This window comes from Emydura macquarii, unplaced genomic scaffold, assembly GCF_026122565.2.
Source record: "Emydura macquarii macquarii isolate MOO-44397 ecotype Brisbane River unplaced genomic scaffold, CSIRO-AGI_Emac_v2 contig_587, whole genome shotgun sequence".
NCBI classification, from domain to species: domain Eukaryota; kingdom Metazoa; phylum Chordata; order Testudines; family Chelidae; genus Emydura; species Emydura macquarii.
The window spans coordinates 4,219,168-4,242,630 of NW_027130724.1; the positions used below are offsets into that span (position 1 = coordinate 4,219,168).

The 23,463-nt window shown below is 44.4% G+C and overlaps 1 protein-coding gene across 5 annotated transcripts in view; it reads left to right on the plus strand.

The window, feature by feature from the left end:
* TSPAN4 (tetraspanin 4) overlaps positions 1 to 23,463 on the plus strand; it is a 573,087-nt gene that overhangs the window by 459,414 nt on the left and 90,210 nt on the right. For all 5 annotated transcript variants that reach the window (XM_067540551.1, XM_067540550.1, XM_067540552.1 and 2 more), the window contains one exon: positions 12,325 to 12,516. In XM_067540551.1, coding sequence (XP_067396652.1) covers positions 12,325 to 12,516 — 192 coding nt within the window. The remainder of the gene's footprint in view (positions 1 to 12,324; positions 12,517 to 23,463) is intronic.

Sequence of the window (23,463 nt, forward strand, 5' to 3'; positions counted from 1 at the left end):
GGAGTAATAGATTTCAGGATCATGGATGTGACTCACTGCATTTCCCTTTCAAATAAAGTTTAGCACAATGGAATGTGCCAGATTTCACTGCTGTGCAGGAGATTCATTTCAGAAGCAGGAAAAGCATCAGGTTACCCTGCTATACAAGGTATTGAAATTTAAGACAACACCATGGGCCAGATCCTCAGCTGGAGTAAATTAGTGCAGTGGTTTCATTGAAGCCCCACTGATTTATACCAGCTGAGGATCTAAACCAGTAACTTCTGAAGGATTTTCTTTGTTGCATATGTAAATAATGGTCCATGTTTCAAGCTCAGAGTTTTATCAGCATTGCAAATTGTAGCTTTTGTTGTTATGAATTCATTTTTCAACCAGATGAAAAGGAAGTGGGATGGCAGGTGAAACAATTAGTTTCATAGAGCTTTTAATTTTTAATCACTATGCACTGTTTATCATCTGCAGAATTGCAAGAAGTGGCAGCTGTAATGCTGTGTGCCCAACTCAGTCCTATCCATCAGAAATTACTTACCTAGGGGTTTCAGGAATCTCAGTGCCACAAGACAGCAGCAAAATAAAGTGACAAGCAAGCAAACTAAAATACCGATATAAAAAAAATCCAGCAAGAAATGTATTTCTTTTTAAAGTGAAGCCCTGAACCTGGTAGTAGAGAGGTATCTTCATTGTGATGCATTATTAACATGGAGTTAACACCTATGTACTGGTTGGAATTGGCACTTGTTCTGAGCTGAGGCAGAGTGCATTTTGGAAGCAATGCAGGTATGAGCTAAAGTGAATTTAGTGAGGAATGGATTGCCCAGGTTACAGTCCAGTAGAGAGCAGTCTTGCACACCGCAAAATTTTCCTACACAGCTCTACTGATGCATCCTATGGTTGCAATCATGGGCTGAAAAAAACTAGGGATGTTTATGCCGTGTTATGCCTCTAGACCAGTGGTTTTCAACTGGTCTAGAGGCATTTGCAGACCCATACAAATTTTTGAATGGAGGTGCGGATCCCATTGGAAATCTTAGACATAGTCTGTAGACCCCTGAGTGTCCATGGATCACAGGTTGAAAGCCACCATTCTGTGGTAATGACAACCTTTCACGAACCCCTTACACATAGTCTGTGGACCCTTCAGGGTCTGCAGAGCACAGGCTGAAAACAGCTGCTCTAGATAGATGTCCACCAGGAATTAGACTACCAGACTCATTTTCATTTACAAATGTGGTACATTTTATTGTGGAATGGGTAGAACATTCATTGATTGTGCTCCACCAGCCCTCCTGCAGCATTCACATTCACCTGAGTATTAATATCACTCTGGAAAGAAGCCGCCCAATACTTCTGTAATTGAAAATAAGAGCAGACGTTTTTATAATTGCCCAGAGGATTGGGCTAGCCAATTCCCATTGATTTTAATAGGAATTGGGGGGCAGATCCTCAGGCACAATGGAGCTATAACAATTTACATCCATGGAGGATCTGCCCCTGTGCATCCAGATCCCTTAAGCAGCTCTGAAATGCTCACCCAAGATGTTGAAGGTAGTGGAGTCAGCAGTAGAAAGGAGGAGGAATTGTGTGCTTAGAAGGCTAACAGTTAAAATTACTTTGACCTGTTTAGCGCATTGTGACTCGAGAGCAGAACACATTTGGTGCAAGTATTGCTTCTAGTTCAGAGAGTGATTCTCAGATTCAGGGATGAAACTGGAATCCATTTCTTGCAGGCACTTCATCTAGCATATGCCTGCAACGGTCACAGATCAAAAGTGCAGAAATTGTAACAAATTGTATGCATGTCAGGCCGATAGAGCGCTCCCGCAGCATTGGTAATTCTGGAGTTAGACAAACCTCAGTTGGATCCCTGTGCCCATCTGTAAGGAAATATGGTTTATATGTCTAATGGATCTGAAAAAGAGAGAGAGAGAGATTTTGATTTGTAGCTAATTACATGGGGACTTCTGTTGTTTGATTTAAGAAGAGCAGCATTCTCCCAGGTACAACAGTCAGAGCTGAATTACAACTAGGTGAGAAGCAAGATTAGGAGGGGTTTAACTAATTGCCTGTCTGCATTCCCCCACCTCTGAGAATAGGCTGGTGCTAGACAAATGAAGCAAGAAATTAAAATGGAAATAGAAAGTTCACATTAAAACTGGTTGTGGGGAGGGGAGGTGCGGGGGTGCGGCTGGTATTATCACTTGTCTCTGAAATGGGGGAAGATGAAAAGTTTAGCATTTCAGAATAGTGGGTGCTCAACTCAATGGAGTGACACCAGTTTACATCAGCTAGGGATCTGGCCCATTGTGTTCATCTCTGTGGCTTACCTTAGTCATGTAGAAATGCCAAGTCACATAATGTTTGAGATCTTGAAGAGTTGTGTTCTAGCGACTACAGATTCTTGAGATGTTCCTTCCAAACATGCTCTCATTAGTAAATAATTACCAGATGGAGGAAAGAGAAAAATTCAGTGTCTTTAGTCCCAGGTACTGTAAAACAAATAATGTATGTTTACTGATGGGGGTGACACTTTCATTCAGTTTACAGCAAAGATGCCTCCTCCTAGAGTGCCCTATTTCCCATTAGTTTGTCACCACATAATAAATTATGCCTGACTACTCAGGCTTTTATTTTCCCTTAGGATATCCTCTACTTAAGCCTTCACATCAAAAGGGCTCTTGTGCTCAGTGTGCAATCAGGGTAATTGATACCTTTCACAACAGACCCTTTAATCATTCTGCTGTAGTGATCTTTCCAAACCAATAGTCTCATTACAGCCACCTCTTTAGAGCCAGGTTGTCCGTGGCCCTCCTGGAGATACCCAGAGTGGGAGGAAGAGGAAGAAAGGAACCTTACACGAGGGCCAGGGGACCTGGAGTCTCTAAACTTGGGGGAACACAAGGGATTGCTAGCTCCATGCAACCTCAATAGTATGAAAGAGACTTCAGAAGCCTTGCTTCCTCTTCCTAATGGTCTGCAGAGCACAAGAATGGTATAGCCTGCACTGAAGGACAGTATCACTGAAAGGCATTCAGATGACCTTGTGATGGGCTTGGTCTAAGCACCTGAATAGCATAGGATAGAATTGAATATCAGAGAGTGAAGACAGGTATTGTGCCGGTTGAGACACAATCCCTCCCTGATCTCCTTCTCAGGCAATGAAGTTCCCCACAACTCCCTTTTGGTGTAGCCAGGAAAGAGTTGCTAGATCTGCTAAACTCTGCAAAAAAGAGAAGGGCTCAAGCTCAGAGAATAAAGGAAAGGATATTGTCCTCACTAACCAAAACATTTTCAGATTTTTTTTTCTAATTTTATTTATTTCATCATTATTATTTATTTATTTATTTATTTATTATTATTATTTATTATTATGTCTAAAAGCCCCAGACAATATTAGGGCCCCATTGTGTTAGGCACTGTAAATACACGCAGTAAAACCCAGTCCTTGCCCTGCCAATCTAATTAAACAAGGGTGGGAGAAAGGATTATTATGCTCATTTTATAAATGGTGGGTTAAGGCACTAAGAGATTATTTAATTTTCCCACAGTCATTTTGTGGAAGAGCAGAGAATTGAACCCATATCTCCTTAGGCTCAGTTCAGAACCTTAAACATCAGACTGTCCTTCCCCTCTTTTCTATAACATTCGATAAATTTCAGAGTTTGGAAAGTAAAAGAATCACAGCATTAGCTACATCTAGGTTATAGATGCTTGTATGTTTTGTCAGCTTCTACCATCCCCAACAGTTCTGCAAAAGCATCCCATTCATGCCATGTGGCACTCTCTGCTATTTCAGTCCTAGATCCATACTGAACAAGTGCCACACTCTAGTGATTTTGTGGCATGGACAAATGTCCACAAGACTTATCAGACAGAATCCACACAACATATTCCACTTGTGCTTGATTGCTGATTTGAACCCAATTTCCCAAAAGGAAACATTCTCCTCACCCCCCTCCAAATCCCCACTTCTCCAAAATAGGTAGCCCCTAAAGAGTCATTTTATCCAGATGAGCCACTAGCAGATCCCCCTCCCATGTACGTGTATAACAAGCTGTGATCAAAGTAGTGTTTTACAATGAAGGGTTCTCATTTCTTTTGAATATGTCTGTTAGACAAACCAGAGCTGTTGGAGGAATAAAAGAAACAATAGCTTAGGTATGCCATAGGTTATTTAAGCCAATAACTAGTATTACTAACAATGTTAATACCATGACATTACTGTTCCATTGTATACTTTTATTTTGCTTTGTAGTTAAAGTGGTGATAGTGTATGCATACAGGAAATTACTTTATAGTCAATGTTATTCTAAGAGCCTAACATAATTCCCCTGTTAGTTTAGAAACAGAAATAATAATAATAATAATATCTAAATTTGTGAATTAGTTTTACTGCAAAGCAAAATAATCCAAATGTGATGTACGACCAATATCAATTGATTTATTTTTTTAATGCAAAAGGACTTCTGTCTAAACGATGAGGTAGAGTGTGTTGATCCTACTCAGATACAACGCGAAAATCCTTGATTAGATGCATTTTCTATGCAATAAAACCAATAAAAAATCACTTAGGGACACCAGGACCATTATGATGAACAATGAGGCAATTTCTCCCACTATATTGTAAGCGAGTAGCTGTAGCTGCAGAATTAATTCCTCCAGTTGCATGCATGTGTCTGGGGCTGCTTGGGATTACTTTGTTTACAATGCTGTAAAATCAATTTTAAATGTATGCACTGAAGTCTGAATGATTTATTTTCTAATCCATTAGAACTATTCTAAAGATCTAATTCTGCAGGCCATTTTTCCACCCAAAGGTTGTGTTTGAGAAAGAGAGATTTCATCTTTGCTTGGTGAGCGGGCTGCTACCTTTTAGTTTTGGACCTTGCTATAACTGTTCATGTCTTTGTCACCACCAGAATAAATGGTGCATGGTACTCAGAATTAAATTTGAAGACCACTTGTAAACTTTGGCTGGTACTGAATGCACCTGCCTACTTAGGGCTCAGTTAGGAGCCCTGCTCCCTTCCTATGCAGGGGAGGAAAGGACAGAAAGAGCTCCCTTATTCTGTTGTATGGTCTACCCACATCACTGAAGCCTATGCAGAAGGGAGAGCAGTTGCCACCAAGATACTGCATTCCCTCTTGTGCAGGTTTGCAGGGAGTGGGTGACCATGGCCGGGGAATGGATAGAGCTTTGGCTCCACCCCTATCCAATCAACAGTCCATGCACCAGAGCTGGCACAGAGGGTGAGCAACCTGGGCCTGCAAAAGGGATGACACAGGTGGTGGAATCTCCATCCTTAGAGGTTTTTAAGATGTGGCTTATCAAAGCCCTGGCTGGGAAGGTTTAATTGGGGTTGGCCCTGCTTTGAGTAGGGGGTTGGACTAGATGATCAGCTGAGATTCCTTCCAACCCTAATCTTCTATGATTCTATGACTTCCTTACTCCAGGAGCAAGAGGGAAGTAGGAAAGGGACGCGACTCTGAGAGTCACAATATGCTCCCTGCTCTGCTCCTGGAGAAACGCGGCTAGGTGTGGCTCCTTTCACAGGCTGGATTGCAGGTTTTCAGTCCAGCGGGAACACAGTACTTCTGCTCACAAGAGAATGCACTAGCTGCCAATTTGTTTCTAAGTGTAATTCAGAATGTTCCTTTTGCTTAGTTTTGGTGCTGATTTTTTCAGAGAACACTCTTCTCTCAGCATTTTAGCCAGGTTGTTGGACCTGCTGGACAGCTTGGGGTGAAAGTCCATAGGCTTACATAATTGTGGGCTGAATGCATGACATGTTCAGTGGAGGGCTTTTCACTCTGGAATTTTCTCCTGACAGAAGCTGAGTCTATTTGCCTTCTGGATGTCCTGCTACAGGTGTTCCTGAGGGTCTAAGCTGAGAGTGAGGGGGGGGAGTATCTCAGTTGGGATGAGGCAGTCCTAACATCATGTAAACTTAATGTAGATGCTTCTAGTTTCTGATTGTGTATGCACCTCAAGAGAGCGGTTTGGGCTGGGCATATTCTAAAGCTCCAGGTAAGAGACTGCCCACTGCTATTTTAAGAGGAAAGGGAAAGAGGCAGAAATCAAAAGAAGAGACTTCTTACTGATTTTTTTTCAGTATTTGCTCTCCTTCTGCAACTGATAGATATCCTATACCTCTGGTCCCCTTTAAAAAGGCCCAAAGGAATGAGTACAGTTGGAGCCAGCTCAGAGGAGCCTGGTACAGGCACAGATATCATCTTACCTCTATTTTTGCTTACACGCAAAAGCAGAACACTTAAATCGTTTCCCCTGTGTTCTTTGCCATTTGCACAGCACGCAAGGCTCCCTGTACAAACATGCAGATCCTAATTCTCCTTTCTTCCAGGCCCATTTCACTTCCCTAGAACTCCACTGACTTCAGAATAATTGGCCCCTACTGTACATGGATTGAAAAGGTGAACTGGGCCCACAGGGCCCACAGTTTGATTTGTGTCCATGACATCTCTGTCTCCCAGCAGTATTAGCCATTTTTAAAAAAAGATGGGCCTGTTTCATACTAAAACGTAGTTGTCTCTCTATAGACATTGCTTGGCTAGATTCTTACTAGTCCTAATACGTATGCTGCTTCCAAGGACCTAAAGTATGTTGTGGGTCAGAGGCACACAAGGAGTTAAATTCCATTATTAGTTTAGCAACATACAGTGAAGACACCACCGTGTGTTCTCTCCTGCAAGGCCCTGTAAAATGCTGAGAGACACAATTATCACAGCCCAATTTGGTACCCTGCCTCTCTGTAAATCAGCTGAGGTCTGGCACACTAAAGAGTGGTGCCTGCTACTTGGTGAAGTTAGTAATGATACATTCCTAGTCCAAGCCTGGCTGAGATCCCATGCTTGGGGCCATTGGAAGAAGGTGTCCTCTAGCACACAAAGTGTAAGTCAGGATTGCTAGGGCTGTATTCTGATCACATACACAGCTGGATTTATGCTGGTGAAATTGTGTTCAGTGGAGTTTCTCTGGATTTTCTCTTAGGGTGAGTGAGAGCAGATTCAAGCCCCTAGATTTCCTTCCTAGTCTGCCACTGACCCTTGGGCCCATGCATATATCACTTAACCTCTCTGTGTCAAAGTTTACCCATGAGGATAATAATTAGATAGTAATGATCTTTATCCTACTTGCTGTGTTGTGGAGGTTAGCTAATCTTTGTGAAATGCTTTCTTATGTGTATTACAGTAGTGCCTAGAACGTCCAGCCAAGATCAAGGCTTACTTGTACTGGTCACTGTGCGTATCCATGGTAACAGACAGTACATACTCTGAAGAGCTGTCAGTCTTCCACAAAAATAGGCAAGATGGACAACAGAAGAATTATTATCCCCATTTTACAGATGACAAACTAAGGCACAGAGAGATCAAGCGACTTGTCTAAGATTCACAATGGGAAATGTGTGGCAGAGCCAAGAACTGGGTCCCAGTGCAGTGCTTTAACCATAAAATTATCCTCCTTCTCTGAGCACTTGTCAGGTCTTTGCAGGAAATGTGCTACAGAAGGTTAACGTATATTATTATTGAAACAAAAGCTTGCTACGAAGGGCTGTGGTCAGTTTTAGATTTTGTCTTGAAATTAATTTTTAGGGTGTTACTGGCAAAGAAGTGGTACTTCAGAAATAATTAAGCAAAATGTTATAAAATTTTTAATTTGAAGGAGAATGAGTGCTGCCATAATCAGAAATCTGGCATACGGCGTCATCTTTGATAAACTGGTCCTGTCTCTCACGTGCCATATGAACTCAATCCAGGCTTGTATTTATTAGCCAATATATCACGCCACTGCCACAGTCTTTCTGTCGCTCTTTTGTTTCAGTGATTAGTGTTTCCTTTAACCATGACAGTTTTGGGGCCTTCTTGAACACAGTAAAGCTATCAAAAGCAGCCCCATTAGTGATTTTGTTTTTGTTTTTGTTTTATTTCATTTCACATCACAGCAAGCCCTGAAAGCTGTCAAGAGCTATCATCTCATCACTCTTTCTCCAAGTGTTTGGCACAAACAAGGAGGAAAAGAACAGCGTAAATAACCAAGTAAAATTATCCATAAATTGCAGCTCCTTAGATGTCAAGTAGAAATCAAAATAGACAGGCAGGCAGGCAGGCAGGCAGCAGGGAATTCACTGCAACAAAACTTTTATGATAGTTTCTCTTAGCACCAAAATCTCTAATGTAAATAAACAAAGTCTCTCAAATCCACAGGCTCCCAAGACTTGTACTCAGAGAATGGTGGGGGCCAGAGTATTTCAAGCTGCTCATTTGGTTAGTTGGGGCCAGATTCAAAGCCCACTAAAAGACTCCAACTGACATCAGCAGGCTTTGGATCAGACCCTTAGGCTCCTATTTAGGAAAGTGCATAAGCAAATGCTTAAGCGCTGTTGAATTCAAGGAGGCATAAGCACATGCTTAAAGTTACACATATGCCTAAGTGCTTTGATGAATAGGGATTGTGCTTAAGTGCTTTGTGGAATCTGGGCCTTAAAGAGAAGCATTGCTTAGCTTTAAAGGGAGTCTCTACCTCTTAGGATAGCGCTTACATGTTGTGGTTTTGACATGGGGCACTCAAGAGGAGGAATGTTTTGGAATGTGGAAAGAATAAGCATAATTGGATTGTGAAGGATTGGGCACTTCACTGTACATTGTCATTTCCCATGAGAAGGGGTTTGTGAAATCTGCTAGGGTGAGTCAGAGTGAGTTAATTGGGCCTGTTGCTGAAAGAGTCATTTCCCAAAACACTGGAATGCTGATGCGATTGTCTCCGGACTGCCAGCTTTGGTCCATCAACTTTTCCTTTTAGAAGTCTAAAGACTATGGGCCTGATCTCTAGCTGGGATAAATTGGTGTAGCTCTATTGAAGTTAATGGAGCTATGGCGATCTACAGTAGCTGAAAAACTGGCCTTAAGTTTTCAGCTCTGGGCTAAATAGGTGCATGCACAAACTCCAGTATTTGCATGTGCATGTACTTCTGTTTGCACATGCTTTGTTATGGGGTTTTACACAACACTTGTTATGGGGTGATCCACAACGGTCAGATCAGCATTTCTAAGAGCAGGATCAACGTATTCATAACTAAAAGTTTGAGCGGATAGATGCTCTGAGATCTCTGTGGAGTCAAATGCTACCCTGAGGGTAAAAGTTGCCTTTGGGGAAATATAGGATACTAGGAGCAATTGTGTTTTAAGGACTTTATATTTCATGTGGCAAAGAATTTAGCAGCTGATGCTGGAACAGTTGCTGCAATCAAATCTTTTGGTTGCCGCATGAATAATAATGTTCGCTTGTGAGATGCACCTCACACTTATTACAAAGTACAGTCATATACATTCGGCATCAGTCATGGCAACAAAATAACAAAGATAGCACTAACGGTGATGACATGCTACATTTTATTGGTGCTTTTGAATTTTATAAACAGTGAATTGAAGATAATAGCTAAATGGATTGCAAATGGATGCCTCTGTTGCTCCTGGGAGTCTGCACTCGTTAAGTCCAAACTGAGACATTCGTGTAGACTTGCTGTGCCTAGTGCCCAGACGGGGTCCCCAATCTTTCCGCTGCCAGGGCCACATCACTCAGTCTTGCTCTTATGGTGGGCCGGAGCAACTCCTCTTGGCTAGGGCGCTGGGCCCTCTATGTCACGTGGGAGAGGGTGAGGGGAAACAGTGGAACCTGGAGGGAGGAGCAGCTGCCGTGTGGCGCTGCTTGGAGCCGAAAGCAGCTGCTCCTGGCCAGGACAGTGCCCCCACGTCATGTGGGAAAAGCGTAGAGGGAAGGGGTGAGGCTGGGAGGGGGGAGCAGACTCAGCAGGCTGGTCAAAATGTGTCAGCGGGCCAGATGTGGCCTGCGGGCCATAGTTTGGGGACCGCTGGCTCAGAGGTTGATTCTGAGGCATAGAACCATAGAAATTGGAGAAAGAGAAAAAACTATGGGAGTATTGCGTCTATCTCTACTGCTAGAGTGGGCATGTCCTGAGAGAGTATTTCAGTTGTTTTGACCAGTCCAATTTTAACTGATTCCAGCCTTGGGATTCTCTGTCGATGCTGTTCCAGAGTTTAATAGACCTTTATTCTTAAGAGATTTTTCTTAAGATGTTGTTTCCTTTGCTTATTTTCATTCCTGTTTTTATATCCTCCTTGAAGAACACTAAACAATTTGTTAGGTGTTCATGCTTCAGGTATCATCCCTCCGCTTAGTCATTGTTTAGTCAAACTACATATCTTTAGAAATCTTGGCAATGACATCATGAGGCATGCATTAGTTATTGTTCGTAATGTAGGGAATCATATGGGCCGATTTGTCACTGGCTCTTGTGCAGAGAGTGGGGTAGGAGATTGAATCATAGAAATGTAGGGTTGGAAGGGACCTTGAGAAGTCATCAAGTTCAGCCCCGTGCGCTGTGGCAGAACCAAGTAAACCTAGATCATCCCTGACAGATGTTTGTCCAACTTGGTTTTAGAAGCTTCCAATGATCAGGACTCCACGACCTCCAGTGGAAGGACTATTCCAGAGTTTAATCACTCTTATAGTTAGAATATCTAACTATCTAATATTAATACCTAATATTTAACCTAAATCTCCCTTGCTGCAGATTAAGCCCATTACTTCTTGTCCTATCTTCAGTGGACATGGAGAACTATTAATCATGGTCCTCTTTATAAACAGCCCTTAACATATTGGAAGACTAGGTTCTCCCTCAGTCTTCTTTCTGTAGATTAAACATGCCCCATTTATTTAACCTTTCTTCATAGGTCAGGTTTTCTAAACCTTTTGGGGCATAAGAAGCTGTTTGACATGCATGCATCCCACCTAAGAGCCAGGGACAATTGCAGCCCCTGTGCTTGAGGGAAACACAAGGTTTATTTCCTCTATCCAACACCCTGCTGATCTAGGTATTGCCAGGGCCCTTTACCACCCTGCAAAGGATGCTGGGAGTAACTGGAGGAACACACTGAACTGTATTAAAACACAGTGCAGTCTGTGCATGCTTCTTCAGCCCTGTTGTGAGCTGAGTGGCTCTGTGCACTGGCCCTCACTCAAAAAGGGAGGAATGGGGGCAGTGCAGGTGCACAATCCAGCCCTAAATAACTGATTAGTTTTATAGGAGCTGAGAGATTACTTTGCAGTTTCCTTGGATTTCTTTGCTCTATTTCATTTCTGAGGTCTAATGCCCAGGTTTGAAGCTCGTGCTCTCTCTCTCTCTCTCTTTCTTTTCCTTTTTCCCTTTTTTGGTTCATGATTTGCCTTGTGTTCACCTGCTTTCTGCTCCTTCATGTGAAAGAGAATGACACATGTGACTTATTACTATATGAACGTGGTTTCTTTCCGAGCCATTAATTGATCTGGATAATAAAGTGCAATTAAAAAATCAGTTATTTTAAAGAGAAAGACTGAAAGAAACCTAAGTAATGCTCTGTTGTGGCTCTATTATCATGTGATATCCCCTTTGGTTTAAATCTATTTAATTTCACAGCTTTACTTGAATTGTTACAATTCTGCAGGCTTCCTCACAATTATAAACAGCAGGCAGATAAATGAATGCATTTTAAAAAAGACTCCCAATGGATATAGCCACCATAGATGATGTTTTTGTGGCAGAGGCTGCTCAAACCTCAGTTTAGCCTTTCCACTTGTTTACATATCTGGTGAACCATGTATTATTGCGTCTCACTTGGTCCTGTTCTAGACCAGGCAAGGAGTCTTCAAGTTCTTTGCTGAGAATCAAATTATCAAAGTAACTAGGTTACAATGCAAGTGATCAGTGTCATTATTTACAATGCTAGGGGAGGGATTCTCTCTCCCATTACAACCCCTGTATGCTGTAAACCACCCCTAGTTGGCCAGGGAGAATTTCCCTGTCACAGGCACTGCCTAAGATAGCTGTAAGGAGCACTGTGCAGTTGCTCTTTCAAGCCTTGATGTAGGGGGCATGCTAGGGATGGGAGTCTGTGGGTCATGGGTAGGAGGCAGAGGGGGGTGTAACACACATTGCTTTATGGGCAGCACTCTGAGCTGCCTAAACAGTGCCTGGGGATATTTTGGCCCACAACTAGGCCAGAAATGATGGAAGTTTCACCCTTGCCCCCCCAGAGTGCCTGCTTGTCCCTCAAAGAAGGAGAGAGGAAGAAGTTGCCCTGTGGTTAAGACCCAGGACTGGGACTCAGGAGAGCTGGGTTCTGTCATTGGCTCTTTCACAGATGCAGCATGATCTTCTTTCCTCCACCCTGACTTTGTGTTATTGATAATAATAGTGACACCTAATAATGGATGCTATGACTGAGTTTCTTTGTTCCTTTTTGTTTTCCCAGCTGGGAGGCTGCGGGATCCTTGGAGTTGGCATCTGGCTGGCTGTTACCCAAGGGAACTTTGCTACCCTCTCCTCTTCTTTTCCATCCCTGTCGGCTGCCAACCTCCTGATTGTCACGGGGACTTTTGTCATGATCATCGGCTTCGTGGGTTGTATAGGTGCCATCAAAGAAAACAAGTGCCTCCTGCTGAGTGTGAGTATGACGACACATGCTGTCAGCAATGGTGTCCATTGTTTCCAGGTGCTGGTGCCATTGCAATGCATGTTAGAGCGAAGTATGGTATTTAAGAAGCAGACTGGCCAGTTGTAGGCAGGGAGGAGGCTTGAGTCATGTCTGAGTCATTCTCTGATCTCCCTGTGGGAGCTGCCAGGTCATTCCTGACCACACCTCCACAGGTGAGACGCTCACAAGGAGGGAGGGCTTAGCGATAGTGGTGAGGGGGTTGTTGCACTGTGTTGCAGCGGGCCCTTGAATTTCTTGTCCATATTCATCCAGCTCTGGCAGCTACATTCCTTCAATGACTACCATAGGGAGCTGGTGATATGAAGGCCTGAGGTGGGGGTCATTGAAGATGGGAGAAACTATGAGTTTGTCCTAAACTGGAATTGAGATGTTCAATCTTGATACCACCACTGGTTTTGCCATTAGTTAACTTTTAAAATGGATGTTGGCAAGCAAAGATCCCAGCCTAAGGGTTAGGCTGTTGAATCAGAGATTAATGGTTAATAAGGTGTGGATGGTCCAGATTTAACTGAGGCTGAGACCACAGATCTTGCATGTTTTACTGATTTGATGCCATTGCTTCAGTTGACCACAGTTGGTGCCAGTTACACTTAATATTGGGTGAATATTTTGTGCAGCATGAGGCTGAAGGGGGATCAGTGAAGTCATGGCATTATAACCACACGGTTGATCCAGCCTTAAATGTAGGTTCTCCACCCCACAACTGGATAGAATCCAATGTCCCAGGGCGGAGTGAAGCTGGGATGAGGTTTGGTGAACTGATTTCCCCTGCTGCATTGCTAAATCTGTGTGTGAGTTGAAATTATTTCCCACCACATCTCTGAGCCTGCCAGGGCCCAAATGTGGGCTAAGGTGTGTGAAAGTGACCAGATATGAGGGGGGGACACAAATTATTTGTGTAGGGAACTTAGATTTCAGTCAGATCCCTTCCTTTAATGTGTAGAAGGCTTTCTGTAGCTGCTGTTTCGTGATTCTTTGTTTCTAACATATTTTTTAACAATAGCAATGAGGAGCACCACATTTCTATGAAATGTAGGTGGGCGATGTCCCTTGAAACCAAGATGCTTCTGGGGTTCTTTTTACCATGGTGAGATGGGGAGAGTCTGAGGCTGAGACTGCTCGATGACTTCAGTAGCCTCATGGGTGACAAACTTTCTGTCAGCCATGTGACTAACCCACTGGCATAATGGCTCAATGCAAGTCTATCCTGCAAGGTGCTGTGTGTGATGAGATTACTCACATGCTTAAGATGTTTGCTGGATCAGAGCAAGAGTACTCAGTTCAGTATGAGACAGAGCCCACTGCTGGTCATTCATGCTCTATCAGGGTCATGTTGGGGCTAGACAGTTAGAAATTGTGCTAGTGTCAGGGACTGATCATTTTGGTTCACCTATCCTGTTGGAGTTGGAAAATAGTCTTCCCTTGATCAGCTGCCAGTTAGTGGAAGCGTCAATGTAGAGTCTAGGTAGAAATCCTCTGTCATGGACTCTCATCTTTGGACCTTACTCCCGCAAATTTCAGTGTGCAAAATAGCCTTGAATCTGTTGGTCTTCAGGGTACAATACAAGGGTGGTCCCTTTACCAACTCTAGGATTTTCAAGGGAGCCTAAATTAGTCAGTTACCAATTCCCATTGAATGTCAGTGAGTTTTAGAACTTTTATAGGTATTTTTGACAATCCCACTGCTAGTCTTTTGGGGAGGGAAAGGGATGACAAGGGCTGCTATTTGTGGGTGAGAGGGGTTATCATGTGGGTCTGTTTCCACTTTATTATTATTAATTACTATTATTTTATTATTATATTATTTCTTTATCGCTTATTATTATTATGCTGTTTCAAGTTTGGTTTGATTAAATTGTGTTTTTAATTAATCACAGAAGTGCCTGTAGTTTGGGGCAGGTGTATTTTTCTAGATAAACTATAAATCAAAATAAGTTCATGACTGTAATAACTAAATGAAGTAATTAACTTAATATAGTTTTGTTCAGTCATATATGCACAAGGACTACACCAGGCCACCATTTCCTTACGCAGCACAGTTTTCACAGTTACTCACAATATGATCTGCTACCAAAAAGGTCTGGTGTTGGAATCTCTATGAGTGCCCTTTAAAAATCCTGGCCTCTTGCCCCAAAACATACAAAGTGAGCGTTTGTTCAACCTCTCTGCTATTGGCCTTCCTTTCTGTGCCACTTGTTAAAGGGAATGTTCCTATGAAATCAATGGTGTGGCAGGACATGCCTGCTAATTTTGGCAATGGGAAAACAGTTAAGAGTTGGAAATCTTGTTTGCACATGACTCACACGGTGTTTCGCAATCATGGAAGGGGCAAGTCCTTAAGCTTCCTTTGATGTCTCCCAGGATGTCTTTACATCTAGCTTTGTTTCTGGCCTCAGGTCAATTTTTTTTAAACCTAATTCCTGTGATTACTCTCTGCTTGGTCCTTTCTGAATGGTGTGACATCACCGCAGACAGGTTTGTTATGACTGTGATGTCAGGGACACATTTCTTATATTGTGCACAATACAGTAGAATTTTGTTTTGTTAATAGCATCTGTCATGCTAACTATATTTAAAAAGTCAGGCTGAGATTTCCAAAGGAGCCTAAGGGTTTTAGGCATCCAATTCCATTGAATTTCACTGAGATCAGAGTACCTAATTCCTTTAAGACACTGTGGAAATAGCAGCCTAAAATAATAAACAATTGCAGTGGGGGTGAAAAAGATATGTTTAGAGTGAGCAAATATTGCTGGCTTAATAGTATTAATTGAATACACTGTTTGTTTAAGGTTGCCACTTTTCATTGAATAAGGTATTTGACTAATTTATTTTTCTGGGAATTACCCAGCTCTAGTGGTGCATTAGAGATGAGGCAATTATAGGGAGCTAGGTGGGTAACAGAGACTGACAAGGTCTTTGAAGAAGGCTGGAGCACGTTTGTAATGGGCTTAAAAACAAAGAAGAAATCATTAACTGGATTTTGAAATGAAATGGAAACAATAGAGTTGTTTGAAGATGAGGGTAATGTGTTCTTTCTTCATGGTTCATGTCAGAAACAAAGCTGTGACATTATGTGAATGTTGGACTCTGGTAAGGCGGCACTTGGAGAGTCCATAAATAAAAGGACTTGCTGTTGTCAAAGCCAGAGTATTTCCAGGAATGCTGTAATGGTATGGCATATTGGCAGATAAGTGGGTTTCACCAAGGTATCCATGGAGAGATGCTTGCTTCACTAAGTAGAATATCTGCACATCTCCAGATAGCATGTTTCATTTACCTCCATCCAGTTTCTTCTCAGTACAATATGGGAGGAAGAAGTGATCATGAAAAAGTAAGCATAACCGGCAGTAAAGCTTGCCTGATGTTACAGTCATCTGACTCTCCTGCTGCACTGCCCATATGTCTCTCTTCTCTAAACCCTTCCCTGTCTTCTCTCATCTTCCACGTCAAGTTATTTCTCTTGAGAGCTCCTTCAAGAGCCTCAGAACTGCACCTAGAGATGAGCTTGGAACTATGCAAACCATGCAGACACAGGTACTCCCAAGATCAACTCAGAGTTTCTGCTGCTGTCACCTGCATGGCATTGCTCGAATGGGAGCATCTATTTCCTCCTGCTTTCCGCTGCTAGCTACCTCTAGATCTGCATGGACTGGAGAGGGCTCCCATTATCCTGCTTCCTCCTGCTGTCTCACACTGGCTCCCAGAAGCAGCTGAAAGGGGAGGAGGCAGCACCTAGAGGCTTGGTTGAGGTAGGGGGACAGGAGCTGTGGAGGGGGTAGTTGTGGTGGGAAAGGATTCTACGGTGCTGTGGGGAGCAGGAGCTGGGATAGATAATGCCAGGGACAAGGAGGTTAAAGGTTAGAAGCTAGAATGGAGTAGGGAGAAGTGCTAGGGAGCAGAAGATGGAGAATACTGGGGAAGAGGTAGGGAGCAGGACCTGATTGGGTGGAGGAGCAGAAGCCACATGGTGGTTGGCAGTAGGGAGCTATGTAGGTATTCAGAGCTTGTTCTACTCATGTACTAAGAAATGGTACAGGTTAGTGGAGTGGCAGTAGGTGGTGTTCTCGTGAGGAGGAAGGTGGTTGGAGTGCATGGAGAAGTGAGTGGTGGGGAGAGGTCATGCTAACCCATTTATATGGCGGTCTCTGGGTCGGAGTGAGGCCCAGAGTCTGACCCTATATCTCCATGCTCTTTGGCATGTGTCCTGGGCATTGCATTTGTCTGAGTGCGATGGTAAGCTCTTCAGCACAAAGACTCTGGGTCTGCATGTATAATCAGTGCTACGGAGGAGAATAAAGCATTAAAACAAATGGGTTTTGCATGGTGGGCTATAATACTCATAAATAATCCATACAAACATGCTGAGCCACATCATCCGCTGGTCTAAATCAGCACAGCTTCAACAGAACTATATTGATTTCCACCAGCCCAAAGATCTGGCCCATTTCTTTATTCATCACTCTGACCAGTCGTCATGATTGCATCACTAAACAAACCCATTCACATTATTCAGCACTCCAAGGACCCTTATGGAAAGTAAAATAAAGTGAGAACAAAATTCTTTTTGTAAGGAAACCTCAACCATGCCATACATTCTGCATTCATACAAAGACAGGGTGAATGCACACATGCCATCGTTTCAAAATCTCATTGAGCAAATAGTGGATACCTACAATGATCCTTATACGCTCCAGCTGTGATGTGGAGGAAGATAAATCGTCCCATCATTAGGTTTCCTAAGGGAAATCAGGGGCATGAGTATCTCTTGAAATAAATAGACGGCCTGGTGTGTGTAATCTCACAATTGAATGCAGAGGCAAGTTGATGGCTGAAGCTGGGGAACAACTCTCACTTGGTTTCAGAAAGAAATGTTTTCTGGCATTCATTACCTGTGTTTGGCTTCTGAAAACGTTACAACAGAAGCTTGTCTTTTTGCAAAAATCAATGCATCTTGGAAGCAGAGTTCCCCTAATGCTCACCGTGCTTCAGTGTAAGGTGTAAAGGCAGCAGTTACTGGCAAGTTAAATTTGTGGAGCCAGAGCCACTGTCTTGAGCAGGTGACTGACCCATCAATAGTCTATTCCTCTCTGGGCCTGAAATATAGCTTATGTTATAAGGCTCTGATTTGGTGCTCACTGAAGTTAATAGAACTACTCCCACTAGCTGTAATGCACATTTGATGAGGCTCTAAGGGTTTATCTCACGTACTGCAAATCTTTATAAACTACTTTGAGGTAAGATGGGAGTGCAGCTCTGCTTCCTTCTGGGAATGTGTCTGTTCTGTGACAGGGGCTACTGGAGGGTAGTAGAAGGACGCTATGTTAGCCCAAGACTGATCAAAGCCCTGTTCCCCTAGCAGCTGCCCAAGGTTTCCTTCAAGCTGATTAGGGCCAGCTGAGGCCAAGGTCAGCTGAAACCAGTTAGGGTCAGTGGTGGGTCAGGATCAGCTGAGACCAATTAAGGGCTGCCTGGGAGCAGATAAAAGCTCCCTGCCAGCCAGGCAGGGGTCTCCTGGAATCTGGAGGGTTTGGAGTTTTTGAAGAGTGTGGAGAATGGGGGGGAGGCAGGAGAACTGCGAGGGGCAGGAGCCAGAGAAATGCAGGGGGTTTGGCCGTTGGAGTGGCCACTTAGCCCCGACGGAAACCAGGGTAAGGAAGCAGCCCAGAGGGAAGATTTTCATAGTGCATTATAGCAGCAGCCAGCCACTGCTGTCAGCCAGGGTCTCTGGGCTGGTGTCCAAAGAAGAGGGCGGGCTTGGACACCCCCTACCCCACCACAGAATCTAAGGTCCCGAGGGCACTGCTCGGCCAGTGAAGGCCTGAAGGGAGACGGGGCAGAAGTGAGACGCCTGCCATTTTAGGACTGGTGGGAGCCCCGGGCGACCATTTTGTGCCCACCGCACCAAAAGAAGCACTCGGCCCACAGGAACACAAAGGCCACCTTACCACAGTTCTCACTGTGAAGACTTTGAGTACCAGTGCTTCATCACCATCCGTAAGTTCCATCTCTCTCTGTCATCTCCATGTGGGACCTTAAATCCATTGTAACATACTGACTTGCGTGTGTGCTTGCATGTGCGCTCGCATATGCAATTGTTCTCTGCTGTATAGATTCGTACTCGCTCAAGTTCTTGTGACTGTTTCCCTATAGTGGCTGACTTACAAAAATCTCTAAATTAGTAGCAGCTAATGAAGCACATTTGGTAAAGGCCTGTGTTTATGGAACTGATCTGCCTGATTTGTCAGTATACTTCATATATGTGGTTAGTGGGAATCTATAGTATTTGTATGTTTGCAGCCCAGAAGTCAATATACCATGCATAATGCAGGTTATAAAAAATCCAGCAGTGGCTTTTAAATAATGATTGATTTCTATTAATTATTTGTATTAAAGTAGTCCCTAGAGGCCACAGTGGAGGTCAGAGGCCAGTTGTATTAGGTCCTGTACAAACTCTTAGTGAGAGACAGTCTTGCCCTGTAGAGCTTACTATCTAAATAGTCAAGACAAATGGGAATTCTCATTAAACAGATGGGAAACTGAAGCATGTTGAGGTTAAGTGACTTTCCCAAGGTCACACAAGGAGTTTTCAGAAGAGCCATGAACTGAACCCAAATCTTTCAAGTCCCAGTTCAGTGCCTTAATCACAAAACTGTCCTTCCTCTATATAGGGTACTGTGTTTCCAGAGGCTCAGTCTAGTGCACTAGACCTTAAACAAGCATTTCGTCTATGTTGTTCTAAAAAAATAATTGACATTTCTCGTTTTGCATGCTTTGAGGCTAAAAGCTGAGTAAATACCCCAAAGAAGAGTTAGGGCTCATCTATTATCTTGCTGAAAGTGGCTAATTGGCTCAATTAGCTAGTTACCATCAGCCCCCCTGCGAGCTGTCCCTAGTAAGCCAGTCAGTCTAATGACAAAACTACCTTCAATTAACTATGAAACTTGGACTATTCACAGGAGCCTTGTGAAAGGAGCTCCTGAACATCATGTGATGCAAAACCTTTGGAAACAGGAATCCAGTGCGTGAGCCCTATAATTAGAGTCAGTGCTAAAGTTAGGATTGTGCCTTTGAAGAGTTTTGTGGTGGTGTTTAACACACAATCCAATGTCCATGATGCTTGAAACCATTTGTGTCTTAGGACAAATAAGTGCCCTTGTCCTAGAAAGGCAAGGTTCTTAAGGGAAGGATCCCTTTTTCAGTGCTCATGATTTGTCAGGGCTTGGCACAATGAACCAATTCCTCAGCCCCAGAACTGACAATGAGAAGTGGCCAGTCAGCTGATCTAAAGGGATAGCCAAGGATTCTGTTTGTGTAGGGAAATCCTTGGGTGGCTGAAAGCCAGCACAGTTGACTTTACATCAGCAACTCCCCCCTAAGGTTGACAAGGTCATTCCAACAGTGAGCACAAGCATGTGGAGCACCAATCCTTATCTGGGGCAGCCATCTCTAGTGAGCCATTGTGGCCAACATCTAAATTTCACCGTAACTTAGGGTATGTCTACGCAGTAATTGGGAGGTGTGATTGCAGCAGATGCAGACATACCTGAGCGCTGGGTTTGAATGAGCTAGATCAAAGCTAGTTTGAGTAATAATAACAGTGAAGCTGTGGCAGCACAGGTGGTGAATGGATTAACCACACCTGCCTGGGACCTTGAGTAAATATTTGAGTGCCTGACACCCATACTACTGCAGCTTCCCTGCTGCTGTTCATTGAACTAGCTTTGCTCTAACTAGATCAGAGCTGTTCAGGTATGTCTGCGCATTTGTAGTCTCACCTCCCAATTGCTTTAAGAAGCTAGTTAAGTCTCCACTCAGACTGAAGATTGAGGGAATGGAAAGGTGGCTTAGATCCATCTTGTTTCTCTTTCTCTTGAACTGCACCCAAATGAGAGTTTGGCATAGCTCAAGACTGAGCCCAGAATATACAGAAAAAAATCTACCCATCCAGTGTGTCCTGTACAGCAGTGTTTCTCAACCTTTTAAGTAGCAAGTACCCCTTAACTTCAGAACATTTTAATAAGTACCCCAACACCCAATTTTCCATGGGATTTTATATTTACAGACTAATGTGAGCCATATGTTGGAAGAAGGGCTGAGTATATAAGGCTGTGATATGGCAGATGTCGGATCTAGTGTGGGTAGGGTTGCCACCTTTACACCAGGGGTGCACAACTCAAGTATGTACCTAGGCTAGAGGCGATATTGGCCAAAGCTAGGAGGCTTTGAGCGGCATGCTAATGCTGGGGAATATAAAGCGCTGCGCCAAATATTTTGCCAGAGATTTGAGAGGAGGAAGGGGTAAGAGAGAGAGACAGGGAAGAAGGGAGAGAGAGAGACAGGAAAAGAGGGTAACTGGTAAAATCTGGGGCTGTCATAGTTCTCAATTTTGAAATTGACAAGTTTTCTGGGCACTGGGCTTTGAGCCAGGGAGGGGGGCTGCCACCTGGGCAAGTTGCAGGTGGCTGCTGCCTGGCTGCCAGCCTGGGAGGTGGGCGACTGCCACCCAATCCGAGCTGAGGCAGAGGAGGCTTCCGCGCTGGCTGGTACCCAGAGATATGGGCAGGTGGCTGGTGCCTGTCTTCAAGCTGGGCGTGGGAGGCTGTCCCTCAACTTGGAGCCAGGGCGCAGGTGGCTGCCACCCAGCTGCGAGCCCAGCTTGAGAGACGCAGGAGGCTGCCATCGTCCTCCCATTTGGGAGCTGTGACCAGGCAGGAAGCGGGCAGCTGCCGCCTGCTTCCCAGCTGGGAGCTGTGACAGGGTGGGAAGCGGGAGGGGGGTGCAGCCTGGCTGCCTGGAATTGTGGCGGCTGCTGTCCGCCTCCCAGCTAGGAGCTGTGATTGGGTGGGAAGTGGGGGGCTGCCACCCGCCTCCCAGCTGGGACCCTGTGGGAAGCGGGCTGCTGCCGTCCGGCTTCCCCAGAAGTTGGCAGCTGCCGCCTGCCTCCCCTTCACTCTGTTTTTCCTTGGGTACCCCCTGCCTGTGTCTCGTGTACCCCCAGGGGTACCTACCAGCTTTAGGCAGGTTAGTACTTTGCACGGCTAAGCCATGCCACTGCTGCTGCTGTCAATGCTACCCCAGAGTTACGCTACTATTTATATTCACACTAACTCTCGTCTACTACTATAAGTATGTGTACATGAGCTGGGAAATTATACCTCTAACTTGTAGTATAGAGTTAGCCCAACAGGCAACCACTTACAAATGCTCTCATACTGTGGAGGATCTTATTTATGGAATAGCCTCTGGGGGGAAATTGAGTGTCCCTGAGGTTTTGTACTGTGCCTTCAAAATTTCTTTGTACCCAACCAAGTCAGCTCATCTGGGAACAGAGACAGAAATAAAGAAAACAAGGAAGAAAGATAATGATTGGGAAGAAAAAGAAAATAAAAAAAAAGCTCTTTCCAGCGGTGTCATTGCACCCTATCAAAAAGCTGACAGCCGAAACTGTCGGTGACAGAAAATGTATCTTGGCTCAAATAAATAGGGGAGCAAAAAGCACAATGAATGACTTTCTTTCCGTAATGTTCTGCCACAGACCAAGTAGCAGATATTAAGTCCCATCTAGTGTTTCAGTCTCTGTTCTCTTAATGGCCTGAGACAGGGCCAGTAAGAGAGGAAAATCCTGGCTGCAATTAGAACTGTTGGCAGATGAGATGCAAAGACCCTCAGATGATCAAGAAGACAAAAGGAACAAAGGTCTGCAGCTCTAAATGTAACCTTAGAATATTATTCACCATAGATCACTCCTTCCCCTTCTACATTAAACTGTAGCATTCTTCTTCGAGTGCTTGCTCATGTCCATTCCAAGTAGGTGTGTGTGCACAACATGCACAGTTGTTGGAAGGTTTTTCCCCTAGTGTCGGGTCAGTGCAGGTGCCCGCTGGAGTGGTGCCTCAATGGTGCTGTATATAGGGCCCGCTGACCCACTGCCTCTTCAGTTTCTTCTTACCACCTGTGACAGTTGTTGGAGGCTCTTGCCTCTTCTGTTGGCAAGCTTTTCTGTAGCATATTAGTTTCCTCAAACCCATAAATATTGTTTGTTTGTTTAGTTAAAAGTAGTTAAGTTTCATTTGGGGTTCCCCACCCGTCTTTCTCCCTGGAGCGGGGCATGCCTCGGTCCCAAGGATTCAAACTGTGTGGGTCCTGCCACAAGCAGAAGGGAGATCCCCATGAGTCTTGTCTCAAGTGCCTAGGAGAAACCCACCAAGCCGACCGGTGCAAGATCTGCAAGGATTTCTGGCCAAGGACTAAAAAAAGACAGGAACATCAGACTCAAGCACCTCCTTATGGAGTCAGCTCTCCACTCCCAACCAAAGCATTTGGACTGGGCAACCAGCACATCGGTGCAGAGCATGCCAGCCTCTCTAAGGGAGCTTTGGTGCCAAAGACCGTGCCAAAGGAATTCTGGCACCAAAGACTTTGGACCATTCTCCAGTGCCGCAAAAGAGGTGAAAAAAGACTGATGGGGGACTACAGTGAAGTCTATAGGAAAATGGAATACCCAGGTATGTCCCATGCTGGGGGTACACTCGGCGCCTTCTCCACCCAGACTGGCACCGTTGACTTCGGACCCACAAGGGATAGCGTCAAGTCTGGTGCCATTGGACTCATCCAATAGGGAGAACTATGCAGGAGATCTCCATTCTCCCTCAACCCCGGACATGTCTGAGGCGTCTAGGGACCTGGTAGCCATGACGGCACAATAGTCCCCCGCCAGAAGAGGGGGGCAGGAGATAAGACCTCCAGCACCACAGCATATTGTGGTGCCATCTAGCAGCAAGCCCATCATGACATCGCATCAGTCGCCCTCTCCTCAGCACTGCTCCGTGGACCCATCCTGCTCAACACCACCATGGTCTTTGCGCTCTGAGTCTGTCATCAGGATCAGAGGCGGAG